Here is a 15,328-nt window from a genome sequence, read left to right as displayed (position 1 = left end):
TTAGAGCTGCAATGGCTGGCCAGCGGAGCTGCAAACGGTGGCCTCCGGAGCTGCAACGGCTGGCTAGCGGAGCTGCAAACGATGGCCGCCGGAGCTGCAATGGCTGGCCAGCGGAGCTGCAAACGGTGGCCGCCGGAGCTGCAAAGGTGCGCCGCCGGAGCTGCAATGGTGCGACGCCAGAGCTGCAAAGCTACAGCGTCGGAGCTGCAAGCAGCGGCCGAAGCTTCAATGGTACGCCACTGGAGCTGCAATGGTGCGCCGCCGGAGCTGCAACGCTACGCCGCTGGAGCTGCAAGCGGCGGTTGGAGCTGCGAGCGGTGAACGTCGCCGTTGATGGCGCCACCTCCATGCTGCAAGCCTGCCGTCAAGATCCGTGGTGGTGTTGTAATCCCGCTGACCTCGACGCCGCCTCCGTGCTCTCAGCCGTCGGAGTGCTACCGGCGGTGCTGCAAGGTCCCGATGTTGCATAGACTGGTGGAGGTGCTGCCAACCGGAGTCGATGCATCGCCGGCGAGGTCCGTGCGTCGGGGGATGAATGTGCGGCCAGTAGAGGCGTGTTTGCCCTGTCTATGGGGATTGTTTTGCTTTTATTTTTTTCTTTTTGTGCGTGCGCGGGGGAACCGGAGTGCTTCACATGGGTGTGGTCCTGAAGGACACGTGTCGGGCAGGGGAGGCGGAGGTTCGGGGGCGAATATCCTCCGAAGGATCCTCAGCACTTTCCTTTTGGGAAGCCACGCCAGAGGTTCCAATGCAAGAGAGTCGAAACAAATGGCAGTAGATACAGGCATACAGCCATTTGATCTGGAAGGCTACTTGAGTAGCGTGTGTATGTTTTACAATACAAAATGGGTATGGAGCCTATAATTAGACGGTAAATACCGCACTCTACACAAGCTGTGAAATAATACACATCGGAGCAGTCAAGGGGATACATGAAAATCAAGTGTAGGGGGTTGAATTGACAAGAATACATGATATATGTTGCTCTACCCAGTCACACATACAACAAAAAGACCATCAGCCGGTGATGATGCCTGCCAGGACATCACTCCTCCCTCTAGCAAATATGGTGTACACGAGGCGTATAGCGTCTAGCCAACCATCAAGGGACTCCCAGCTCTCAGCAACCTGACACACAAAAAAGGAAAACATGGATAATGAGTTCAAAACACTTCCTTTTCCTGTAACTCTTCCGCTTGGCTAGAACCATCAGACAGTGAAGGGATTAAAAACAAACACTTATCAAGGGAACAGTAAACTGTTCTAGTTTCCACTTCAAAATCCTGTGAAGGTGGTAAATCCAAATTAAGGGATCAAATCAAGAGTACAAGAGAAGGTACATACCAAGAACACAGGCCCATGAGTTGTGTTTATACAAAGGCCAGCACCAGGCGGTAGAGTAAGATCTGAGCATGTAGACACTGAAACTATATCTGCAACATCAACTTTGATAAATCTTTTGGTTTTCTCCACAAGCCCATTCGATTTGGCAGGAGCGCTTTCAGAGGTGTTGACCTAATTTGTGATTACAAAATCAGTATCGACCAAAGACGGATCCTAGTAGTGACATGAATACAGAGAAATAACTCGGTTATATTTTATCAGTAAACACAAAACATACCTGCTGGAGTTCCTCATGGTTTAGGATAAACTGTGATCTCTCCCACAGTTTATGTGGTGCAATGGGGTCGTCTGCTGGAGGAGCAGTCAGATATCCCACTTTCAAATATGGCAAAGGTAGCTGCAAAACATAGCATAACAAGGGCGATGTCACTAACACCAGAATTATGAAGCAGACAAGAGATGAACTGATGTGACTTCGTGACATATGCATAATTAACAAGAAAAATCAAACAAATATAAAACAAAAGGAAGATGAATATTATGTCAGTCCTAACAGACTGAGGGTAGACTTGTTTTAATGGAAAGGCTCACTCACAAGTTCAGAGTGTTCACATTCTACTTTGCTGACTCGTCTTAGCAAACTGAGGCATTTCATGATTTGTATGCTTTTGTTATCATACTAGTTTTCTGCTCTGCATTTCATAAGTATGCATAGCTTTTAGGATATCACTGATAACTCACAAAATCAAGGATCCTATATTCCTATTTACATTTAGTCCTAACACCTGGCTAATAGCAACATTACAAAACATCTCAGGTTCATCTAATATCTACCAGAGCACCAACAGCAGTCAAATACAAGAGTTAGATTGCTCTAAGATAAACATATGACACAAATTGTAGACGGTGTAGAGTAAAACAAAACTTAAAAAGCCTAGAGCTGCCAAATTACCATTGAGCGGACTAACCGTAGAGCACTGCGATAAACCTGCATTGTGCAAAACAACAGCATTTTCAGTAGGTGCTGACAACTGTTATGCCTAAATATTAATCAATCAAATAATCAACTAATGGAAATTAAGCTCATAGACAAATCATGATGAAAGGCCCACACTCTTGCCTATGACAATGGAATTCCTTCCTTTGAGTACCACTTATAAAAGCTAAAAGATGCTATCAAAGCTCATGTGGCTGTTGAAAACTGAAATCATGTTAAAGATGGTAGACGCACATACAAGTACAACAATCCAGAAACAATTAAAATGGATAACGAGTAAACAGTTCTGCATCAATAAATATATTGCTGCTTCAAGATATTATAACAATCAAGCGCACGAGCTTGACAGTGGGCATCTAGTGGGGACTGCGCATGGTACATGTGGAACACAGACTTGCCCACAACATTGTTGCCAAACACTCAGACTTGCACAACTTAGTGAAATGGACTAAAGATAAGTCATATTTTGCCTTTTACATGAGTTGACTGAATTGCTTAAAAAAGATGCCATATCAAGCATCCAGAAAGAACCAACAAACCAAATTGGCAGGCAACACAGTGGTAAATAAAGAAATCCACATACCGAATAATTTGGCTTCAATGCATGAGCAGCTGCGACATAAATAGCAGACTGACTATACAGGTCACTAGGAGAGTTATCTGCGCCCCCAGACCTTGAGGTATCCTCTGCCAAGCCATACTGCAGCATAAAGGAACACAACGGCATTAATTGTCATTAACCACAGTTGAAATAAGCTAACATGCATTCAAATTGAAGCAGTATTGTCTAAATCCAGTCATATTAAATAGACTAAGATAACACACCAGCACAGTTCCCAGATTGTAAATAGCCCGGTGGAAGTCGAACTGCAACTGGATGGCAGAACGAAACTGTGCCACAAAATAAAAGATTCTTAGTTTGAGCACTTGTAGATACATTTTATGATAATAAAACACTGCTCAGAAGTGATTTCTCCCAACGATAGAATTTGAAGTGCAACTACCTTACTTATAGCTGTTTTGATGATTTTTTGTTTATCCTTAGCAGGAACAATTGCACTCAATTCCTGCATCACAAGTATATATTCTTGGCAATGAGTAAGAATCATAATGTGGATGAAGAGTTAGTCATTCTGACATAAAGTGTGTAGGCTAATGTACCTGTAGTCCAAGGCCCCAATTGTTGAGAGCCTGCGATCAAAGAGATGAACAAACAACAGTAGAAGAATGAAGATTGATGGACAATGAGAGAAAATTAGAGGATGGAAGGACAACCAGATGAAATTAACTATTTCATGCAAGATCACAGGGTTTTGAATGTAAAGATCTTATTGTAGAGAATGGAATGAAAAGGCATAGTAACTTGATGTATAAAAAAGGATAAATTTGCATAAATTTGGCACTAAATGAGTAGAATCATTTAAACAGTGTTCTCAGAAATGGTCATGATGGAGGTGTACCAAATCATACAGATTGGCTTCTCAGAAAAACAAATGTACAGCTTCTCACAAGGTTTTCTGCAGTGAAACCTTAAAACTGTGAAAGTGTGGAGTAAAGCTCACTGTTTATCTGTGTATCATATGTTAGGTCATGGTGCGCGTTTATGTTCTGGTGTTCTTGATGACTATTGCACGCAACAATAGTCCATTGGTCGCCTAAGGTGACCTTATTTACCGCTTGTTTTAACTCCAAAACTTCAATCTATGAGGAGCATTTATTATTTTGCTACTCAATCAGTCAAGAGAGTCGGTACTGACCTGTGGGCTATTCCAACTTAACTGGACTGCCTTGTCGTAGTTCATTATAGCCTGAAAATTGAAGAAAACCATGAGTACATAGTAACCCGTCAAAATCTTGCATTTGAACCATATAATATACTCCCTCCGATTCATATTACTTGACACTAGTATGGATGTATCTAGAACTAGAATATGTCTAGATACATCTATTTTAGAAGATGCAACTAATATGGATCAGAGGGAGTAGTATTATTTATAAAAGTTGAAAACGGGACTAGACCATTTTACAACTAAATAGTAAATATTTGGGAATATGATGTAGAATTTATTCTTAACAAAGAATGGCAAGCAGCAAAAAAGAAGGAAACAATAAAGGATTAAATATATGCTTTGTTTAATGCTAAGAGTTGCAACCCAGTTAGCACTTACAGATATTATGATTTGTTAGCTCCTATTTAAAAAAAAATCAAGATTCAACCAAGATTTTGAACTAAATATCATTAGATCATAAGTACGGGGTTAGCAACTTAAGAAAACAGCATTGCTCATTTTCAATTCACAATTAGAACAACACAAACACTGGATACTGAATCAGTAGATGCGAATTTGGAATATATCAGTATAGAGCACAGGAAAGATCTGAATGCTTTTGCCCTTTGGAGCAACATAATTAAAGTGTAACCATTGCAGAATCAAGCAAACTTATTAACATTGTTTTTGACCTGTTGCCAGAGTTCTTCAGCCTCTTTGGTACGCCCGCGCATTTTGGCCCGATCAGCAATAGCAATAGCCCAGTTGTAATATGCCTACAAGGATTAAAAAAAGGCATGAGATGCAATATTTCTCCACAAAGTAGCGCAATAGCATGAGACATAAATGCATATATGACATTTAATAGCATCTCGTTGGTTTCTATATAAAATTAGTAGTGCATGCCACGGAAATTTGTAACTTGTTCTCTTCGGCTATAATGAGGCAAAATTTCTTAACAATTTCCAGTCAAGTTCAGAACATCGACTAATAAAAGTAAGAGAGGGTCGGAGCTTCATAGGGGTAAACTTACATCATACAATGTTGGGCAAAGTCGTGTAGCTTCTGCATACTTCTTGCAAGCCTCCTCAAGTAATGAATCTTTCGAAGAATCGGAGTCAGGATCCACATTGTCTGCACTTTCCTGCAATTATATTGAAAAGGAGTTATATATATATAAAGAAACTTCTGCACGAGTTTTCTTTCTCTTGCAAACATCATTTCACTAGGATGCTTTAGGCAACAGGGTGAATGAAGCCCTGCAACAATCATCTTTAGGCAATGCAAAAGCTGGTGTATACTGCAAATAAGGAATGCAATTTTACCTGGAGGACGAGAGCCCAGTTATAATACGCATCAGGGTCTTCTGGATTTCTTTCAATAGCACTTATATACCTGCAAAGCATAGCTTTAGGAATCATGCAAAGTTTGAGCTAAATATAATATAACAACAAGATTGGGTTAAGCAGGAGAGACAGAAATAAAAACCTTTTGGCTGCAAAGGTAAGAATACGTTGCCGAGAGCGACCTTCCTCATCAACTCCAGTGACACTATTTATCAAGTCCATGGCAACGTCGTGATGGGATGACAGCTGCAGGTTGTCTTGGCTGAAATGAACAGAGTGAAGAGTTGAATCTTTTTTGTTGTTAACTATTTATCTAAGCACAAATCAACCATGAGGATCCAGCCGTGCAGAAAGTAAGCGAAATTTGTTTGATGTTAATTAGGGACCGTTCAGAAGCAAATCGAGTCATAATATCGTCAACGTTAGTCAAACAAGTTAACAAACGCTTCCAGTAATTCAAGATTATAGGCACGTAGCAGGCAGCAGCAAACAACAGTCCACCACTGTACAACACGGTCTCTAGTGATGGTGTTGCCGTTGCGGGATCTGAGCGCACGTGTGCAGCGTAGTTGCGCATGCCCTACATATCATTTGGAGGCTAGAAACAGGGTGGTATCAATTCCTAGCCTTTTTTTCCTTACGAAACACAGCAAATTTATAGAAAAGATGAAGTCGTTCATATTGACTGTAGAAAAAAAAAATCACTACACATGAACACAGGTAATTAGACTATTCAAGCATCCGTAGTATATTAGAATGAACTGCTACAGCACGACTCCCCGCTCCTCCTTCCACCACTGGTGAAGCCTGGCGCTACTCCTCTTCACCGTCACCAGCTTCAGCGTCAGGTCAGGCACAACGGTACCCCGAGCAAAGCTCTCCCTAAGCCCGACAGGGCACCTGTTACCCTTCAGGCACCCCTTGCAAACTCACTGCCACCGGTTGCCGTCAAAGTCAGCCTCCCACCTCACCACTTCCTCTTACTCGCCCCTTCTTCCCCTACCTCCTCCAGAACCTTCCACCTCCCAGATCCCTCCTTGACACACATCAAATGTGAGTGCTGTAATGCGTGATTTCAAATGTGTTCGCCCTTTACTTTTTGATATTCAACTGGTACGATAAAACCATGAAACCTGCGATGCCTACTAGCGCGCCAGCCATCCGAAGCCAGCACAATTCATATCCAAACTATACAGAACACGAATCACCGCATCTAGTCGACGATCAAAGGTCGAAACAGGAAACACCAGTGCGAGTGGAAGAGATTTCAATCCTTGAACCAACCCCCGACTTGAAACCTGACTAGCAAGGGAGTTGGCCAAGCAAAGCCGCTCGCTCCATTATTCAGTCTACTCACGCGCAATTGCAGGAAAATGTCTTGGGCAATTCAATGCAGCAACGACCGACCGCCGGACAGAGCTGAGAGCAGCGCAATGCGCCAGATCTAAACGGAGCTCTGCAGACTACAGCCAAGCAACCCAGCGGCAGTAGTGGCGGGGCTGCTGAAACTAGGGGGGGAGGGAGGTCGCGGTGTGTATGACCGCTCAACCGCTTTCGCCGAGCGAGATCCGAACGGCAGAGAGGGGGAGGGGAGGCGGCGGCGCTGACCTGGAGCGCTCGGGGGTGGCGGATCCAGTCCCATTCCCGTCCGCGTACTCGGATCTCCCGGCGGCGGCGGCCTCCGCGGCCTCCCCGAGGAGCTCGCCCATGGTGTAGGGCCGCCAGCCGTCCGCATTCGTCCCCGCGCCCTCGGACGGCGCCGATCTCGCCGGAACCTCCTCCTCCACCGCCACCTCCTCCGGCGTGGACGCGGGCGCGTCGGCAACGGGCTCGGGCTCGGGCGCGCCGTTGGGGAGCTCCGGGTCGGAGGGGTCGGCGGGCGTCGGCTGCGCGGACTCCTCCATGTCTGGCATCTGGTGCTCGGGGCGGGCGCCGGAGATCTGGGAGTGGGAGATCGCTGGCTGGTGTGAAGTGCGGGACGATCTCGTGGCGTCGAACTGTGGCTGTTGGGGAGAGGACAGAGGAGGCGACCGACCGATGACGGAGAAGGAGGCGCTTGCCACGTCGTACCGCGCGAGTGGCCCCACCAGTCAGCGGGTCAGAGAATTGGAGCTCATTTTGCAGATGGAATGTTCATCGGTAACAGATTCACTAGAGTTGATCCATTCGGGCATGAGCAATTGTGGCATACACAACTAGCTGCTCTATATAAAAAAGTTGTAAGAAGCAACATGGTGAATTTTATCTCTCCAATGAAAGCTACAACTTTAGTCAGAGAAAAAGAGAAGGAACCCCACAAATATGACACTATGTATCTCTTTCTCTCTCCAAAAAGCATGCTTTTAGACCTGAAGATCCCACTTCTTGAAGAGGAGGCTGCCTCCTCATCCGAACCTACTTTGGACCACCCGAACCTAGCTAAAGGTGTGAAGCAACACCTCTAGGACAGTGCATTGGGCATGCCCTTCTATAGCGAGTTGATCCATTCTACAGTATAATGGAGATATGGAAATTCGAAGCCCATATACTGTCATGAATGGACGTTACATAAAGATAAGATGAATACAACACCACATTTCTCCTTCAACCATTGCTTACAGATGCCAATCGGGTGGCACATGAGCTAGCAAAGCACTCTTATCAGTCTCAAGTTAGTCTAGTGATGGCGTGTAACTCATACGTTCGTTGGGAACCCCAAGAGGAAGGTATGATGCGCACAGCAGCAAGTTTTCTCTCAGAAAGAAACCAAGGTTTATCGAACCAGGAGGAGCCAAGAAGCACGTTGAAGGTTGATGGCGGCGGGATGTAGTGCGGCGCAACACCGGAGATTCCGGCGCCAACGTGGAACCCGCACAACACAACCAAAGTACTTTGCCCCAACGAAACAGTGAGGTTGTCAATCTCACCTGGCTTGTCTGTAACAAAGGATTAGATGTATAGTGTGGATGATGATTGTTTGCGAGAAAACAAGTAGAACAAGTATTGCGATAGATTGTATTTAATGTAAAAGAATGGACCGGGGTCCACGAGTTCACTAGAGGTGTCTCACCCATAAGATAGCATGTTGGGTGAACAAATTACGATCGGGCAATTGACAAATAGAGAGGGCATAACAATGCACATACATGATATGATGAATATTGTGAGATTTAATTGGGCATTACGACAAAGTACATAGACCGCTATCCAGCATGCATCTATGCCTAAAAAGTCCACCTTCGAGGTTATCATCCGAACCCCTTCCGGTATTAAGTTGTAAAACAACGGACAATTGCATTAAGTATGGTGCGTAATGTAATCAATAACTACATCATCGGACATAGCATCAATGTTTTATCCCTAGTGGCAACGAGCACATCCACAACCTTAGAACTTTACGTCACTCGTCCCCGGATTTAATGGAGGCATGAACCCACTATCGAGCATAAATACTCCCTCTTGGAGTTAAGAGCAAAAACTTGGCCAAAGCCTCTACTAATAACGGAGAGCATGCAAGATCATAAACAACACATAGGTAATAGGTTGATAATCAAAATAACATAGTATTCTCTATCCATCGGATCCCGACAAACACAACATATAGAATTACAGATAGATGATCTTGATCATGTTAGGCAGCTCACAAGATCCGACAATGAAGCACATGAGGAGAAGACAACCATCTAGCTACTGCTATGGACCCATAGTCCAGGGGTGAACTACTCACTCATCACTCCGGAGGCGACCATGGCGGTGAAGAGTCCTCCGGGAGATGAATCCCCTCTCCGGCGAGGTGCCGGAGGAGATCTCCGGAATCCCCCGAGATGGGATTGGCGGCGGCGGCGTCTGCGGAAGGTTTTCCGTATCGTGGCTCTCGGTGCTCGGGGGTTTCACGACGAAGGCTTTAAGTAGGCGGAAGGGCAACGCGGGGGCCACACGAGGGCCCCACACACCGGGCCGCGCGGCCAAGGGCCGGGCCGCGCCGCCCTAGCGTGTCGGCGCCTCGTGGCCCCACTTCCTTTCCCCCTCGGTCTTACGGAAGCTTCGTGCAAAAATAGGACCCCGGGCGTTGATTTCGTCCAATTCCGAGAATATTTCCTTTGTAGGATTTACGAAACCAAAAACAGCAGAAAACAGACAATCGGCTCTTCGGCATCTCGTTAATAGGTTAGTGCCGGAAAATGCATAAATACGACATATAATGTGTATAAAACATGTAGATATCATCAATAATGTGGCATGGAACATAAGAAATTATCGATACGTCGGAGACGTATCGGCATCCCCAAGCTTAGTTCTCGCTCGTCCCGAGCAGGTAAACGATAACACAGATAATTTCTGGAGTGACATGCCATCATAACCTTGATCATACTATTGTAAACATATGTAATGAATGCGGCGATCAAAACAATGGTAATGACATGAGTAAACAACTGAATCATAAAGCAAAGACTTTTCATGAATAGCACTTCAAGACAAGCATCAATAAGTCTTGCATAAGAGTTAACTCATAAAGCAATAAATCAAAGTAAAGGTATTGAAGCAACACAAAGGAAGATTAAGTTTCAGCGGTTGCTTTCAACTTATAACATATATATCTCATGGATAATTGTCAACATAAAGTAATATAACAAGTGCAATATGCAAGTATGTAGGAATCAATGCACAGTTCACACAAGTGTTTGCTTCTTGAGGTGGAGAGAAATAGGTGAACTGACTCAACATAAAAGTAAAAGAAAGGTCCTTCAAAGAGGAAAGCATCGATTGCTATATTTGTGCTAGAGCTTTTATTTTGAAAACATGAAACAATTTTGTCAACGGTAGTAATAAAGCATATGTATCATGTAAATTATATCTTACAAGTTGCAAGCCTCATGCATAGTATACTAATAGTGCCCGCACCTTGTCCTAATTAGCTTGGACTACCGGATCATCGCAATACACATGTTTCAACCAAGTGTCACAATGGGGTACCTCCATGCCGCCCGTACAAAGGTCTAAGGAGAAAGCTCGCATTTTGGATTTCTCGCTTTTGATTATTCTCAACTTAGACATCCATACCGGGACAACATGGACAACAGATAATGGACTCCTCTTTAATGCATAAGCATGTGGCAATAATTAATGTTCTCATATGAGATTGAGGATATATGTCCAAAACTGAAACTTCCACCATGATTCATGGCTTTAGTTAGCGGCCCAATGTTCTTCTCTAACAATATGCATGCTCCAACCATTTAAGGTGGTAGATCTCTCTTACTTCAGACAAGACGAACATGCATAGCAACTCACATGATATTCAACAAAGAATAGTTGATGGCGTCCCCAGGAACATGGTTATCGCACAACAAGCAACTTAATAAGAGATAAAGTGCATAAGTACATATTCAATACCACAATAGTTTTTAAGCTATTTGTCCCATGAGCTATATATTACAAAGGTGAATGATGGAAATTTTAAAGGTAGCACTCAAGCAATTTACTTTAGAATGGCGGAGAAATACCATGTAGTAGGTAGGTATGGTGGACACAAATGGCATGGTGGTTGGCTCAAGGATTTTGGATGCATGAGAAGTATTCCCTCTCGATACAAGGTTTAGGCTAGCAAGGTTATTTGAAACGAACACAAGGATGAACCAGTACAGCAAAACTCACATAAAAGACATATTGTAAACATTATAAGACTCTACACCGTCTTCCTTGTTGTTCAAAACTCAATACTAGAAATTATCTAGACTTTAGAGAGACCAAATATGCAAACCAAATTAGCAAGCTCTAGGTGTTTCTTCATTAATAGGTGCAAAGTATATGATGCAAGAGCTTAAACATGAGCACAACAATTGCCAAGTATCAAATTATTCAAGACATTTTAGAATTACTACATGTAGCATTTCCCGATTCCAACCATATAACAATTAACGAAGAAGATTCAACCTTCGCCATGAATACTATGAGTAAAGCCTAAGGACATACTTGTCCATATGCAACAGCGGAGCGTGTCTCTCTCCCACACAATGAATGCTAGGATCCATTTTATTCAAACAAAAACAAAAACAAAAACAAACCGACGCTCCAAGCAAAGCACATAAGATGTGACGGAATAAAAATATAGTTTCAGGGGAGGAACCTGATAATGTTGTCGATGAAGAAGGGGATGCCTTGGGCATCCCCAAGCTTAGACGCTTGAGTCTTCTTAAAATATGCAGGGGTTAACCACCGGGGCATCCCCAAGCTTAGAGCTTTCACTCTCCTTGATCATATTGCATCATTCTCCTCTCTTGATCCTTGAAAACTTCCTCCACACCAAACTCGAAACAACTCATTAGAGGGTTAGTGCACAATAAAAATTAACATGTTCAGAGGTGACACAATCATTCTTAACACTTCTGGACATTGCATAAAGCTACTGGACATTAATGGATCAAAGAAATTCATCCAACATAGCAAAAGAGGCAATGCAAAATAAAATGCAGAATCTGTCAAAACAGAACAGTCCGTAAAGATGGATTTTATTGAGGCACCAGACTTGCTCAAATGAAAATGCCCAAATTGAATGAAAGTTGCGTACATATCTGAGGATCACGCACGTAAATTTGCATATTTTTCTGAGCTACCTACAGAGAGGCAGGTCGGAATTCGTGACAGCAAAGAAATCTGTAACTGCGCAGTAATCCAAATCTAGTATGAACTTTACTATCAAAGACTTTACTTGGCACAACAATGCACAAAACTAAGATAAGGAGAGGTTGCTACAGTAGTAAACAACTTCCAAGACTCAAATATAAAACAAAAATACTGTAGTAAAAACATGGGTTGTCTCCCATAAGCGCTTTTCTTTAACGTCTTTCAGCTAGGCGCAGAAAGTGTGTATCAAGTATTATCAAGAGATGAACTATCGACATTACCTTGGGTGTTGGGAGTTTTCTCAACCATGCATAGTATGTTGGATACATAAGTTTCAGCGGCTCCCTTTTCATTAGTCTTGGGCTTGCTACTTGATGACCCACAAGTATAGGGGATCGCACAGTCTTCGCGGGAAGTAAAACCCAATTTATTGATTCGACACAAGGGGAGACAAAGAATACTTGAAAGCTTTAACAGCGGAGTTGTCAATTCAGCTGCACCTGGAAACAGACTTGCTCGCAAGAGTTTATCAGTAGTAACAGTTTTATAGCAGTAGCAGTAGTAAAATAACAGCAGCAAAGTAACAAAGACATCAGTAGTGATTATAGTAAACAGCAGGATTAAAATACTGTAGGCACGGGGACGGATGGCGGGCATTGCATGGATGAGAGAAACTCATGTAACAATCATAGCAGGGCATTTGCAGATAATAATAAAACGGTATCCAAGTACTAATCAATCAATAGGCATGTGTTCCAATTATAGTCGTACGTGCTCGCAATGAGAAACTTGCACAACATCTTTTGTCCTACCAGCCGGGCCTCAAGGGAATCTACTGGATATTAAGGTACTCCTTTTAATAGAGTACCGGAGCAAAGCATTAACACTCCGTGAACACATGTGATCCTCACGTCACTACCATTCCCTCCGGTTGTCCCGATTTTTGTCACTTCGGGGCCATTGGTTCCGGACAGCGACATGTGTATACAACTTGCAGGTAAGACCATAAACAATGAATATCATGATGAAACAATAACATGTTCAGATCTGAGATCATGGCACTCGGGCCCTAGTGACAAGCATTAAGCATAACAAGTTGCAACAATATCATAAAAATAACATCTACGGATACTAGGCACTATGCCCTAACAATCTTATGCTATTACATGACCAATCTCATCCAATCCCTACCATCCCCTTCGGCCTACAGCGGGGGAATTACTCACACATGGATGGGGGAACACATGGCTGGTTGATGGAGAGGCGTTGGCGGTGATGGCGGCGATGATCTCCTCCAATTCCCCGTCCCGGCGGAGTGCCAGAACGGAGACTTCTGGCTCCCGAGACGGAGTTTCGCGATGTGGCGGCGTTCGGAGGGTTTCGGCGACTTCGACTTCTCTCCGTGCGTTTTAGGTCGAGGCGAATAAGTAGTCCGAAGGAGAGCGTCGGAGGCCGGCCGAGGGGGCCACACCATAGGGCCGCGCGGCCCCCTAGGCCGCGCCGCCTTATGGTGTGGGGCCCTCGGGCCTCCACTTAATTTGTCCTTCTGGCTCCGTCAGTATTCTGGGAAAATAGGGCCTTCCGTCAAAATCCCGAGGTTTTTCCTGAAAGTTGGATTTCTGCACAAAAACGAGACACCAGAACAGTTTTGCTGAAAACAGCGTTAGTCCGTGTTAGTTGCATCCAAAATACACAAATTAGAGGCAAAACAATAGTAAAAGTGTTAGGGAAAGTAGATACGTTTTGGACGTATCAACTCCCCCCAAGCTTAGCTTATTGCTTGTCCTCAAGCAATTCAGTTAACAACTGAGGGATAAAAGAACTTTCACGAACACATTTGTTCATATGATGTATATATTCTCATGATATGGCTAATACTTAAGCGAGTTCATAATAGGGTACATGCAAATAAGATCATCTAACGACTATGTCAATCATGAAGAGGTACCAACAATTAATAATAAGCATCATGAATCATGTATATAAGCAGGATTGCAATGTTCATAAAAGAGTATGATAGAGTGGTATCTCGCTTGCCCATATTTGATCAGCAAAACATAAATGCTCATGCACCTCTGAAGTTCATAGAAAGACTAGAAATAGTGATTGTCAAAGATAAAAGCATCAAAGTTATACCACAATCAATCATATTTTGAGACAAGCATATTACACTAAGAATGACAAGTTGCGCTCTCAAGAAAGTGCTCAAAGAAAGGATGGAGACACAACATAAAAGTAAAAGATTGACCCTTCGTAGAGGGAAGCGAGGGATTAACATGCGCTAGAGCTTTTCATTTGTAAAGCGAGGAGTAAAATTATTTTGAGAGGTGTTTGTTGTTGTCAACGAATGGTAATGGGTACACCAACTACCTCGCCAACCGGACTTTCAAGAGCGGCTCCCATGAATTATTTGCATTTTTATGTGGCACTCCTTCCAACCTTTCTTACACAAACCATGGCTAACCGAATCCTCGGGTGCCCGCCAACAATCACATACCATGAAGGAGTGCCTTTTTAGTTTAGTTTTATTATGATGATGACACTCCCCCCAACCTTTGCTTACACAAGCCATGGCTAACCGAATCCTTCGGGTGCCGTCCAACAATCACAAACCATGGAGGAGTGTCTATTTAAGTTAATTAATTCGGGATCTGGGAATCCCATTGCCAGCTCTTTTTGCAAAATTATTGGATAAGCGGATGTGCCACTAGTCCACATGAGAGTCCGTCAAAAGTAAATGACAAGGTTGAAAGCTAAACACCACATACTTCCTCATGAGCTATGGAACATTAACACAAATTGAGAAGCATTTTGAAGGTTTTAAAGGTAGCGCATGAGAATTTACTTGGAATGGTTTGAAATGCCATGCATAGGTATTTATGGTGGACACTCTGGAATAACTTGGTTTTCATGTGTTTGGAGGCACGAGCAGCGTTCCCGCTCAGTACAAGTGAAGGCTAGCAAAAGACTAGGGAGCGACAAATCAAGAGAGCAATAAGCTGTCATAATCATGCTTGCGGCAAAATAAATTAACCGAGGCATAAAAGTGATACAAGAACTCTGAAGCAATGTAAATCATTGAGGCTTAATTGACTCTTGTTCAGTCATATGCATGCATGAGCATGTGCCAAGTCGATATAAATGAATTATTCAGAGGAGGATACCACAATGCCATACTCACTTATGAATAAAACAATGCAAGCAAACATCCATGACATGCTACTCATATTAATAAATTGGAGCTAATCATGAGAGATCATGAACTACTA

General features: G+C 43.4%; 1 protein-coding gene across 1 annotated transcript; it reads right to left on the bottom strand.

Moving 5' to 3' along the window:
* Positions 1 to 761: 761 nt before the first annotated feature.
* LOC124701218 (protein HLB1-like) lies at positions 762 to 7,384 on the bottom strand. The gene is made up of 14 exons (XM_047233267.1): positions 7,065 to 7,384; positions 5,599 to 5,718; positions 5,436 to 5,505; positions 5,144 to 5,254; positions 4,803 to 4,886; positions 4,099 to 4,149; positions 3,503 to 3,532; positions 3,346 to 3,408; positions 3,167 to 3,232; positions 2,925 to 3,041; positions 2,297 to 2,332; positions 1,622 to 1,741; positions 1,345 to 1,515; positions 762 to 1,128 (listed from the first exon to the last, which is right to left on the bottom strand). The coding sequence occupies exons 1-14, from the start codon at positions 7,367 to 7,369 to the stop codon at positions 1,018 to 1,020; spliced, it is 1,455 nt and encodes a 484-aa protein (XP_047089223.1). The 5' UTR covers positions 7,370 to 7,384; the 3' UTR covers positions 762 to 1,017.
* Between the last annotated feature and the right edge of the window lie 7,944 nt (positions 7,385 to 15,328).

The sequence above is a fragment of the Lolium rigidum genome, chromosome 3, assembly GCF_022539505.1.
Source record: "Lolium rigidum isolate FL_2022 chromosome 3, APGP_CSIRO_Lrig_0.1, whole genome shotgun sequence".
In the NCBI taxonomy this organism is placed as follows: domain Eukaryota; kingdom Viridiplantae; phylum Streptophyta; class Magnoliopsida; order Poales; family Poaceae; genus Lolium; species Lolium rigidum.
The sequence above is the reverse complement of the archived record's forward strand: the minus strand, read 5'-3'. Positions and strand labels throughout refer to the sequence as shown.

Bases quoted from the DNA above. Each gene is read 5' to 3' on its own strand.
- LOC124701218 (XM_047233267.1), bottom strand. From the start codon at position 7,369: ATGCCAGACATGGAGGAGTCCGCGCAGCCGACGCCCGCCGACCCCTCC. The intron at 4,887-5,143 runs GTAAGTTTACCC...TAATCCTTGTAG, and splicing joins TTTGCCCAACATTGTATGAT to GCATATTACAACTGGGCTAT. The intron at 3,409-3,502 runs GTACATTAGCCT...CTTGTGATGCAG, and splicing joins ATTGGGGCCTTGGACTACAG to GAATTGAGTGCAATTGTTCC.